At 30.7% G+C, this 11,672-nt stretch overlaps 1 protein-coding gene across 1 annotated transcript; it reads left to right on the top strand.

Annotated features, from left to right (window-relative positions):
• The first annotated feature begins 1,439 nt into the window (after positions 1 to 1,439).
• LOC17888016 (putative GATA transcription factor 13) lies at positions 1,440 to 4,372 on the top strand. The gene is made up of 3 exons (XM_006294666.2): positions 1,440 to 1,569; positions 2,072 to 2,327; positions 3,601 to 4,372. Exons 2-3 carry the CDS (start codon positions 2,082 to 2,084, stop codon positions 4,219 to 4,221), a joined length of 867 nt encoding a protein of 288 aa, XP_006294728.1. The 5' UTR covers positions 1,440 to 1,569; positions 2,072 to 2,081; the 3' UTR covers positions 4,222 to 4,372.
• The last annotated feature ends 7,300 nt before the right edge of the window (positions 4,373 to 11,672 follow it).

The following is an 11,672-nucleotide window of genomic DNA, read 5'->3' on the forward strand; positions in this document are numbered from 1 at the left end:
AGCTATTATTATTACTCCCCTAACGAGATTCATATACACTCTAATTGTGGAAAAAGCAACTTTGTTTTCTTATTTTATATCCTCCTCCAAGTCTCTTTAAGAGTGTGAAACGACTCATATATTATATATATGTCTATATAAGGTTTTTTTTTTTTTTTTGAAACTCTTCCACAAGATTTCCTTGAACTATAGAAATATAGTGTATAACATCTTTTTTTAATCTTAAACCATCTCTAATATTTTTTTCTATTTTTATTCTAAAATAAAGTAAAATTTATCTATATTGCATCAATCTAAAATGGATTTACTCTAAATATAGGATAATCTTATCATTTCCTCGATCTTAGAGTAAAATATAGGTTAAGTTGGGTAAGATCTCCATAATAGAATTTTAGATGAAATATAGAGTGGAACTAAAAATGCCTTAAATCAAACAACACCTGATTTAACCTAATTTTACAAACTGTAAGCCTTATTCATTGTAAAAATAATTTTTTCTATATTTTTTTTTCGTTTTCAATTACGTAATTGGTATGCTAATGAAATCCGTTTTGCTAGGAATACTAAGTTCTTCTTTTTTTGGTCAACAAATATTAAGTTCATTAATCAAAATTAACCTTAATTTTATTAAAGTCGTCTAAGCAAATGATATTTGTTTTTTTTATTTATTACATCCCTTGGACGATTTTTTTTAGTATTAAAAATATTATTACCATCGCTTGTTAACTTTTATTGTAAAAGAGAAAACAGTAAAATTAGTAGCATCAAAAACATTAGTATCACCTTAGTCATGTAATCTCAACTCATATCATTTATAAAACCTAAGACAAAATCTCAGATTATATTTAAATTCTAGTCAATTTTTCCTTAAATACTTATTTATTATTTAATTAATATAGTTTTCAATAATAAAATACCATTTCCCAACAACAATAAAAAGGACTAAATTAAAGTTTATTTTTAAAATATCCATTCATTAAAGTACGGTATTCTGTATTTTTTGCTGTTACAAAAAGACAGTAAAACTACTATTGTAAGTAAGATATTTTTATTTATTTATCACTTAAACAGATTGTGATAAAACATGAGTAGGTTCAAATTTTCTAGAACCTATATCATTGGTACAAAATCTCAACGTTATGATAAGTTCTGATAATAATATATTTTTTTCTAGTAACAAAAAGTATAATATTATACAAAATACATTTTTTTTTCTTAAATGCAATGCTTTATACAATCCTCTGAATAGAAATCCTTCCAAAAATAATCATTGTCTCAGTTTCCTACAACTGTAAAAAAATTACAAAAGTTAATTCCTTTTATGTATCAAAAAATAATAATTTTTTAAAACATTCTCTAAAAGTGAAATACATCTTCTTAGAAATATAGAAATTTGGAAACTTATTTTTCCCAAATAAAAGTTGATTGGTAAAGTCAAAGATGACACACTTGAAATCCCTAAATCCCCAATTTGGGACAAATTAGTTTCTCTCTCTCTCTCTCTCCCTCTCTTGCTCGTAAGCTTGGGGAATGCGTTCTGTATAGAGTCAGCTACTGTATCGGAAGAAGGTTCGTGGCGTCTCTCTCTCTCTCACTCTCTTTTCTATTCCATTTTTCTCAATTGGTCTCTGTTGTGTGTGATTCTTTGTTTTTGGAGTATGAGACTGTACAAATGTGAAAGAAGATGATTCGTTCTTCGTTTGTGATTCTTCTGTATCTTGTGTTTTGTTGTTTTGTGACCTTAAAGTGTTAAAGCTGAGATTGCCCTCGAAATGGGTTTGAATTCAAATGATGGGATGAATATGAAAAAAATGTAATCTTTTTATGTAAGAGGGAATTAGAAAGTTGTGATTTTTCTGTTCTGAGGAAATTAAAAATGAAATCTTTTTTGCCATTTCTGTTCTGAATTTTGATTTAGTGTTGCCCTCTATTGAGTATTGAGTCAGCATACTGAGTGAGCTCTAATGGAGATTGAATTTTATTCAATTGAAATCGTTTCAGTATCTCTGACTTGGCTTGGCTTGGCTTGGCTTACTTACACTTATCTTGCTGTCTATGGGTTTTTGGGCAGTGAGTGACAAATGAATGACGGTACATGGTTACCTGAAGAGGACTTCAAGGGTTTAGCGGATAATTTCTTCGATAATCTCATTGAGCATATAGATGATTTTCCCCTTGAAGACATCGAAACCGCTGATGATGAGGAAGATTGGAAAGCTGGGTTTCAAAACCTTGGGCCTCCACCAATGGATGTCCTAACGAGTATGTCATCTGAGTTTACTTGCAAGGGACAGCGTGTGCGAGTCCAGAAGACGGTACCCATTGTGGTGAGTTCTTAGGCTTGTACACATTTAATTAAGCATCTCACTTGATAGATTATCTATGCAATCTCCATAACTGTCATTTGCAATATCTTTAGATTTTGCCTTCCGACCATATTTTGTTAAAGAAAGCATGTAAATAGAAGTGACGCTTATATACATCATCTATGTGTATTACTTGACAGATTATTTACTCATTCACAGCTCATGTTTGCGATGTAACACTGATTGGGGCATAGGCGTGTAGTATATAACATAATGATTCTCTCTGGTTTCAGGCCTTAACATGCTTGATTTTGCATGTAGGTTAAAAAAGTGTGTACTATGCCACATTTAACAGCATACAAATCTTTGATTTAGGAAAATTGTTACATAATGGTACTTTCATATCCAAGCTTGATATCAATTTTACCGCATAAGGTTAGAAAATGCAAGAAAAAGGGAATTCACTTTGCATCATTTATGCTACTTGATTTCACATCCCACATCTGCATTAGGAAGAAATTTTGGTACGCCGCAACATGTCAATTCTTTTGGATTCAAGCTTCAGGTTGTTTTAAGTTACTCGATTATTCACACGATCACAAAAACTAGGAAATTGGTTAGCATGTATATCACCCATTCTATTGAAAATAAGCTTCCATAGCTTTTTACTGAATTTATGTATATGAGAAAAGGACTGTGCAGTGTCTTTTTACTGAAATTGATCTTTAACTTTAGCTTTTCTTGTGCCAAATTCCCATGGAGAGGAATATTTGCCAACTCAGCAGCTAGTATATATGTAGGAATTGGTTAGATAGGGAAGTGCGTTGAGTGTTTATGTGGTTGTTTAGGGACTGTGGCATGGAAGATTTTAGGGTTCTCTTGCTCTCTTCAACAAAACACTAAGTTGCTTTGGTTAGTTTACTTGTGAGGAACAAAGGAGAAACTGTTTTCTAAATTTATTGGTTTGTATGTCTATGTAGCACAAGAAGGATTAGGCATAGTATCATTGTCAATCTGATATAGAATTATGTTGATCTACGTGGAACCATGCTCATGCTTGTTTTGTTTGTATACTTTTCTTATGGCACTCTTCTTTGTTCTGAAGAAATCTTCTTTGTTTCTCACTTAACTTTAGGGAGAGATACCATAATTGGCAGCATATCAGAAGATCTTGTTTTGTAAGGAGAGAAACTGATGAAGATCATGTCTTCTTTTTACCATGAATACTCTTAGGATGCATTGAATATGTTTCTGAATTTAGATTCGTTGACTTTGATTGACTTCGAGCGTGCAGAAGCAGTCGAGTTCTTCGGATGTCTCATCTACTGTTGATGGTTCCCCTCCTGATGTCAAAGTCTCGAAACTATTCCAGAGTTCAAGCCCAGTCTCAGTTGTCGAGAGCACCAATGGTTCCCTCTTGTCCCAAAACCAAAACAGAATTGAGAGACTGGCCTTTCTTAAGAAAGGCATCAGAAGCAAGCGCAGACGCCCCACAACGCTTAAATTCTTCCAGACACTTGGAGCAGAGATGTCTCAGCAGTTTGTTCCGGATGAATCAGAATCTGAAACTTACCTCTCTTCTGAGAATTCTGCCAAGAAACGGAAGAAGATCAAGAGTCGTCCTCCCCAGCCGAGCTCTTACAGTCCAGAACTATTTAACTCAGATGGGACAGTCAGGAAATGCACTCATTGCGAGACAACAAGGACCCCGCAGTGGAGAGAAGGACCCCATGGGCGTAACACCCTCTGCAACGCTTGCGGAGTCCGGTTCAGATCAGGCCGTCTTGTTCCGGAATACCGTCCAGCATCAAGCCCGACTTTCATCCCAGCCGTGCATTCAAATTCGCACAGAAAGATCATAGAGATGAGAAGGAAAGATGAAGGCCAATTTGATACCAGAAAGATCAGAGCATAGGTTGAGACTAAAACAGGGCTTTAAAGCAAAATTTGTAACTTCAGCAGACCAAATGAGTTTGGTCTATGAGTTTCTAATTAATCAACGCTTATTTTTGTCTTTCCGCTTGTTTAGTACCATCATTTTCTCGATGTCGTTATTTTTTATAGAATTATTAAACTTATTTAGGAAAAATTAGTACACGATATAACTAAAGCTTATATTAAACACTAGATTAGGCCTGCCTATCTACGCTGGTATAAAAATTATGTCTTAGAATTCTGATACATTGATTTTATAGTTAAATAAACGCTATTTTCCATACATTAATTCTATAGTTTATTTGTTCTTATTTTGATAATTTGTCTGTTTAGTTAAGAAAAGTGTCTTAGGGCATCATTATTGGGGGGATCTTAGAGGCTAAGATCCCCCCAATAATGATGGTCTTAGGTCTTTAACTACGCTGGTATAACTTTAGCTTTTCTTGTGCCAAATCATCTGTATTTTGAAAATTATCTTCTCTTAACAAAATTTTAAGGCTATCTTAGCTTTTTTAACAAAATTTTAAGGCTAAGGACCCATCATTAAACATAGTCTAAGACATATATGTCAAAAACATAGTGAAATTCACTTGTTATATTGTATCGCACATATATATGTTTATATACTAATTTGTTTTCGAAAGTTCTGTATATTGACTTTGTAATCTTTGTTTGATATCAATAAATTTAGAAGGAAAAATATAAAATTTACTCTTTACAACAATTCAGTTTAACTTTTGATATCTAGAGATGATTATGCAACAGTTAAATTTACTCTTCACAAAAATTAACCTTTGTGGTTTGGTATTTGAGTATTTTAACTGTTGCATAATCATCGGTAGATATCAACGTAGGTGAAAATTCAATTATACGATTTAAATCCTGAAATCTCAACAAACGTATTCAGCCAGTATAAGATTCACATCCGAAAGAAGGATTCATAATTTCATCATCCGTTAGCGAATAAGACTAAATCCACAAAACGGCATCATCATCAGAACATTCCTTTGTATTATATAGTTTCTATCCCATTCGTGTAGTAGTAGTAGATGGTGAAAATCATCTGTATTTTGAATATTAATAATAAGTTACATGTTTTTTTTTTTTTTTTAAAAAGAGAGAAAAAGACAAAAAGTGAAACAGAGAAGGTGTCATCTGAATCTGAAGACATAACGACACAGATTCCTCAGACTTCGTTGTCTTTTCTCTTCTTCGTAGGTCCCCTTCTAACCCCCACTTACGTCTCTTCTCTCATTTGTCCTCATCCAAATTCTTTTTATTTTATTGTTTTTCAATAATTCTTAACTTATTAATGGACAAAAACAAAATCATTTAAGAGTTGAGTGAAAACAAAAACATCATTGGTACAAAAAAAAAAAACATCAAAAATTATTATGACCCAACTTATCTTCAATTATTTTTGTATTTTTTCTTATCATCCATCATTGTTTGAGAGCTAATAGACTACTAAACCTTTCTTTTACTTTTTTTTTTCTCATATACATTATATCAACTCGCACTTAAATACATTATAGAGAAAATTGTGGGCTATGCCCTAAACAGTACTAAATATTTTAAGCATTGCCACTTTCAACAATTTCTTCTCCCGCCTGCCACAAAACAAAAATAAAAAACGTTTTTACCCTTCTTTAATTCACACCAAAAAACCAATAAAATATTATTTATTTTTCTCTTTCCACATCTCCTGCATTTTCTCTCTCTCTCCCTGTGGATTTCCTTTTCCTCAAAACCTTCATCTCTCTCTTTTCAATTTTTTTTTATATCAGTGGTAAAATCTAATGGAGGATAAAAGGCTTTGAGGAAGAAATTGTTTCAATCACAACGATGAACAACGATGATTTCACTCTAGGTAGGTATGTGGTTCACGTTGGTGACCAAATCAATTTCCCAGCCACGTTTTTTTTTTCTTTTAATGGACCAGATCTGATGAATCGGAACCGATAGACTAAACTTGTCCACTTTACAAATCTTCTGAAACCACAACTGATTGATCAAAGGATGAAATAAGTAATGCATCTATTGAAGACTTCATTTACGATCCATCGAGGTTTACACTTTGGATCTCACATTTGTAGATCTGGTGGACTAGATCCGGTAGACTAGATCCAGTGGACCAAATTCGGTAGACTAGATCCAGTGGACTATATCCATTTTTGTTTCCTAATTTATTGTCTATCATACGTATATAGCAAACTAAGTCCAAATTTTTCATAAACAAACTTGTCTATAATACATATATTAGATGGATGAACAAAAAAATGTCCCATGACATGTCTAGAAAAATTGTTCTTAAGTTTCGATGGATTAGATCTACTGCACATATCATGTCCATAAATACAATTGTCCATATATAGCATTTACTACTTATCTATTTTTGTTTGTTCTTCGCCAGTTTAAGAAAACTTATGCAATCCTTGCCATAGTACAATAGCCTACTCACCCCGCGTCAGAAGACATGTAATGGAGAAATCTCTCGGAACTGTCAAAGTAAGCTTTCGATGGACGAGATATATTTTATTATTTTGTCTATCATATAAAACTTTATTTACATCATTGTATAAATTGTCTATCGACTATTACCGACATAATTTTAGTCTACATTCCAAGCAATTAATGCTCACTGGCACTCCAAACAATGTCACATCCATGCTATTTTTAAACAAAAAGAAACTAACCTTTCACACTTTAAAGTTGAGGGCAAAATTGTCCAATCACCTATTATTGTGGCATGTTTTAAAAGACATTATTGATAATGGCACTTCCACAATTTTGAGTTTCCAAAATGGCATAATACATAAAATTCCCATGAAATAATACTTTCGTCACAAAATAGTTTTGATACAAATAAAAAGAGTATAAGATAAAAAAAAATCTTCATGAATTTTTATTTTTTAAATATATTATATCAACTTGTATTCAAATACACTATATGGATATCACTTAAGAACCTCATTTCTTAATATATGTTGTAGACCAAACAAATTTTCTAATATTCATTAACTCATACATAAACATAGTTTTGAAATTGAAAAAAAACAAGTATGAAAGAAAGAATCTTGTACCATTTCTTAATATTAAAAGAGACTAAAGAATCTCTTAACCAATCTTTAGTTGAAACAAAAAAAAAATAATAAACCAAAGAGATTTAATTAATTTTAACAAAAAAGAAAAAAAAAAAAATCTAAAGAAATAAGTATATAAATGGAATCAGTTGGCCAATCATGTTTCAGCTTATAAAGGACTTAACGTGGGAGACAAAAGCAAAGCCGTCATGATGATGCCACGTGTACAAATCACTATATGCCAGCTCAGCAACTAAAACAGGTCAACCCTTTCGTATAAAGTGTTTTTTTACTTATAAAGTTTAGTTGTCTTTAGCTGTCACGAGCGTAAGTTAACGTGTTTTGTCAACAGTGTGTATTTTTAATGCGCGTCAGGCGCAATATAGTCTCGCTACGTCCTTTTCGTTTGGGCCCAAACCCTTTTTTTGTTTTGGCCCACTTATTTAATAATAAGCCATTTGTTGTTCTTTTTTTTTTTCTTTTATAACAGTTTCTTCTATACAAAAATTATCAAATTGGATGATTTTAAATGATAAAAAGATAAATTGATAGAGTTTGGAGAATATAACGGTAAATTTCTAAATGATAAGAGATAAATTATTGCAAACACAAATTATTTAATAGATTAATTTAAAATATGTATATATAAGAGAATGGTCCAATATTATTAAGAATATATTCAAATTTAAATTTAAAATAATAGTAAGGATATATCCAAATTTGTAATATCTAAAAGTTTGACCACAAAATATTGTCAGAAATTTTCATTTGAAGTTTTGAACTAAGACCACCTAATGTTTCAGTGACTATAAGTATATTATTACTTGATGCCATTAGATTAAAATGGTTTTTTTTTTGGTTGGATTATTGATGTTTGTGTGGCCAGAAATTTATATATTTACTTGATCATGTTCGTTCTAATATTTAGGAAGGCTTCCAAATTCACTATATTTACTAGTAAAACGCTTTAAGTCAATCAAGCATTTCAATTTAATTTTTGGAAAGAAAAACACTAAAGAAAAAGATCACATATTTGGCATAATTAAAAATTTATCCATAATGTTATAATTGAATGAGATGTAATTTAGAGTAGAATTTTCCCAAATTATATAAATATATGCTATTTTGTTGGTGAATATACGCATCGATCATGTTTGCTCTTTGCAGGTGAGGACAAATATCTCACGAGCACTATTCTTAAGATATGAAACTATATAGAAAAGCTTTGTGGTTACCATTAGAAAATAAAAATAATATCTATTTCTAAACCTTATCATAGAAAGGTTCAACAAACAAAAACAGATGTCAAGATTATGCACATGCAGTTTCGTGTAATCGTCTCATATGCATAGTTTAATAGCTTAAATTCTTTGATTTGATATGTCTCATTGTTTTCATTTAGCAAAAAGAAAAAAAACATAATCCACGAAAGGGCTAATCATTTAGGGGATGGGTTTTTCCAATATATCCCAATTTTATCACAAACATAAACTTTTGTTTCTTATGGGATTTTGTTGACCAAATAAGGGTTTTGAAAAAATAAAAATAAAATTTCATAATAATAAGGGAGAAGGAGGAGTTAATTAATAAGGTGGAATTAAGCAGTTGACGGTGAAACATGGAAAGAGACGTTTGGGTGGTTTGGTTTGGTTGTCTGAGCAGTGACGCTTCTGTCTGATTTGGAAGGTTTGGCGGACAGTGACACAACAACTTAACTACACACACACACCCATCTTCCCTTTTGTCACATCTCCCATGTCTTTCATCCATCTCTCTCTCTCTTTACATAAAGACATGTTAGGAACTTAGATCATACAGACATCATAATTAGATTGTGAAATTATATACAGATGACTTCGGGTTTACTAGCTTTGACGTATGCACTTTGATGGTAATAGCAGCCCAATAGATCACATGACATAACCATTCTAACATGAATATATATAAACTCAAAATACTAATAGATTTATGTTTTTCCATAGGAAGAGTATGACACCAAGCTCATGCATGCCATTTTTGATATGGTAAACTTGGTATAATAGTTTTAAGTCACATAAGTATACATACAAGTCAAACCTTTTTGTGAGATAATTCTTAAACACAAATATCTTCATAATATTTTTGCATTATTCCTAGAAAAAAATTATTTACATTAGAACAAACTGTGAATGTGAAAGAAAAACTATTATGTTGTTATATGTGTGATTAAAGATTATGAAACTAAAAGAAAAAAATTCTGCATAGACAATCTACAAAATTAAGAAGACTATTAAGTATAGTATATAGATCAGGAAAGCTAATGTTAATAGAGTTTGGGTAAAGTACTTTATTATTATATATATATATATATATATATATATAAGTTGAATATATATAGGATAGGAGTCATAGGACATTTAGGACCAATGGACCATTTCATAAATCATAATGCAAGACAACCAACCAACACATTATTTACCATTCTAATTTTGTGTTTGCTTCTTTCTATCCATGCATGTCAATTCCACATATTAAATATATATGAAAATTTTATTTTATATATACATTTACATGAAGTCGAGATAAGCTGTTCTCAAGAAGTATATGGCTGAAACACATTTGAAAGACAAAGAAACTGTGAGTTTTGTCGATGATTTTATGTGTGTTTTTTTTTTCAGAAGTCATGCATTAATTATTATTTTTGTTTTTTCTTATCTCCTGGTCCATTTATTCTCTATTAACTATTTTTTGGTTTTTTGCTCCTATTTTTTTCAACCTTGTTTGCTCATTCTTTGACAACGAACTTACACAAGTATATTTTTACAATTTGTATGTTAGAATAGTCATGTGATTTTTCTCTTGAAACACCACAAGTCGACAAAAAGAATTGGTTACTTCTGTTTCATAAAAGGTCAATAGAAGTTAATATAGTCCTATCTCTTTACTTAAGTTCGTCTGTTTTAGAGTTGTATATAGTTAAGAGAGTAGTAAATTGGTTAACAAAAAAAAAAAGGAGAGAGTAGTAAATTCAACACATACATACGAAAATTGTTTCTCACAATTCTAAATATTGTAATTAGGGATCAGCGAGAAGAGAACTCATAAACCAAGTACGTATGACGACAAAAAAAAAAAAAAAAAAAACAAACAAACCAAGTACGTATGAATTGGTTGAATGTGGCTTCTATTCAGATAAACTTTTTCACATATAATTTGTCGTAGTAGACCAAAATTTTTTTTGCCTATTTTAACTTTATAAATTTAAGTTAAGATAAAAACATAATTAATCGAAAATGATTTTAATTAAAATAAATTTTAAACAGCAAACAAAATTTTGGTTTCCTGTTTGTTTTTCTAATTTTATTTTTTAAATATAATATTACGTAATATATTATTCTATTTTTATTTGGTTAAGCTAATAAGGAGTAATTGAAAACTTTCACCTCTCAAATGAACCCAAATATTGTATTTCCTTTTTTGTTTTTTTTTTTACTTTCAAGTTTGTTATATTTCGAACTAAAATGGACAACGGGAAAAAAAAAATAAACAGATATTTCTAGATTTTAGGAACTAGTTTCTAATGATAACCAAGTATTAAAAAGAAAAAAAACTATAAAAAAGCAAGAACGACGACAACAACATCAACAACAAAATATTTACCATTCAAAAAAAAAAGAAAAAAGGACCAAAATACGGATGAGTTGGGTAAGTCGTGTCAGATTATAATTGGACAATGTTGACCCGACAAAACACAACCGAACTCACTCTTCTTTAACTCCGATCCCTTTTTAACTGCCGCGTTTTCATCTCTCGGGTCAACCCCTCCCTACTCCCACGTACGTACGTTATTTATTTATATTTATTTATGACGTCATTTACCATACCACAAACTCCTTTTTATTTTTTTCTTCCAAAGTTAAAATTTTCTTCTTTATAAGAGTCGAGGTCAAAAAAAAAAAAAAAGAGTCAACTATTTAAAAAAGAATTGTGGGAAAAATACAAAAAATATATATTTATTTATCTCTTTAAAAAAATAATAATAAATATTTGTATGAGTTGAATATTTAGTTTTTACTTTTTACCCAGTGTAGTACTGTTCATTTTACGTCTTACAAATTTGCATTTACCATGGGTTTAAGTTTTAACCTATCATTTTTCTTTTATATACGATATACACCACAATCGTGTAAATGAAACCCAACTTTCACCGACGGGCAAAAGAAAAAAAGAAAAAAAAGAAAGAGAAAAAGAAGTAAAAAGAGATATATTTCTGAATTTAACTTTATACTCCAGAAAGTAAAAAAAAAACACACAATTAGCTGATAGTAAAATGGATTTAAGTAACCGTGGTTAGGTTTGTGACTGGTCA

The sequence above is a fragment of the Capsella rubella genome, unplaced genomic scaffold (genome assembly GCF_000375325.1).
Source record: "Capsella rubella cultivar Monte Gargano unplaced genomic scaffold, Caprub1_0 scaffold_4, whole genome shotgun sequence".
NCBI classification, from domain to species: Eukaryota; Viridiplantae; Streptophyta; class Magnoliopsida; order Brassicales; family Brassicaceae; genus Capsella; species Capsella rubella.

Excerpts from the sequence above, each read along its gene's own strand:
- LOC17888016 (XM_006294666.2), top strand. The coding sequence starts at position 2,082 with ATGAATGACGGTACATGGTTACCTGAAGAGGACTTCAAGGGTTTAGCG. Across the intron at positions 2,328-3,600 it reads AGAAGACGGTACCCATTGTG|AAGCAGTCGAGTTCTTCGGA; the intron begins GTGAGTTCTTAG and ends TCGAGCGTGCAG.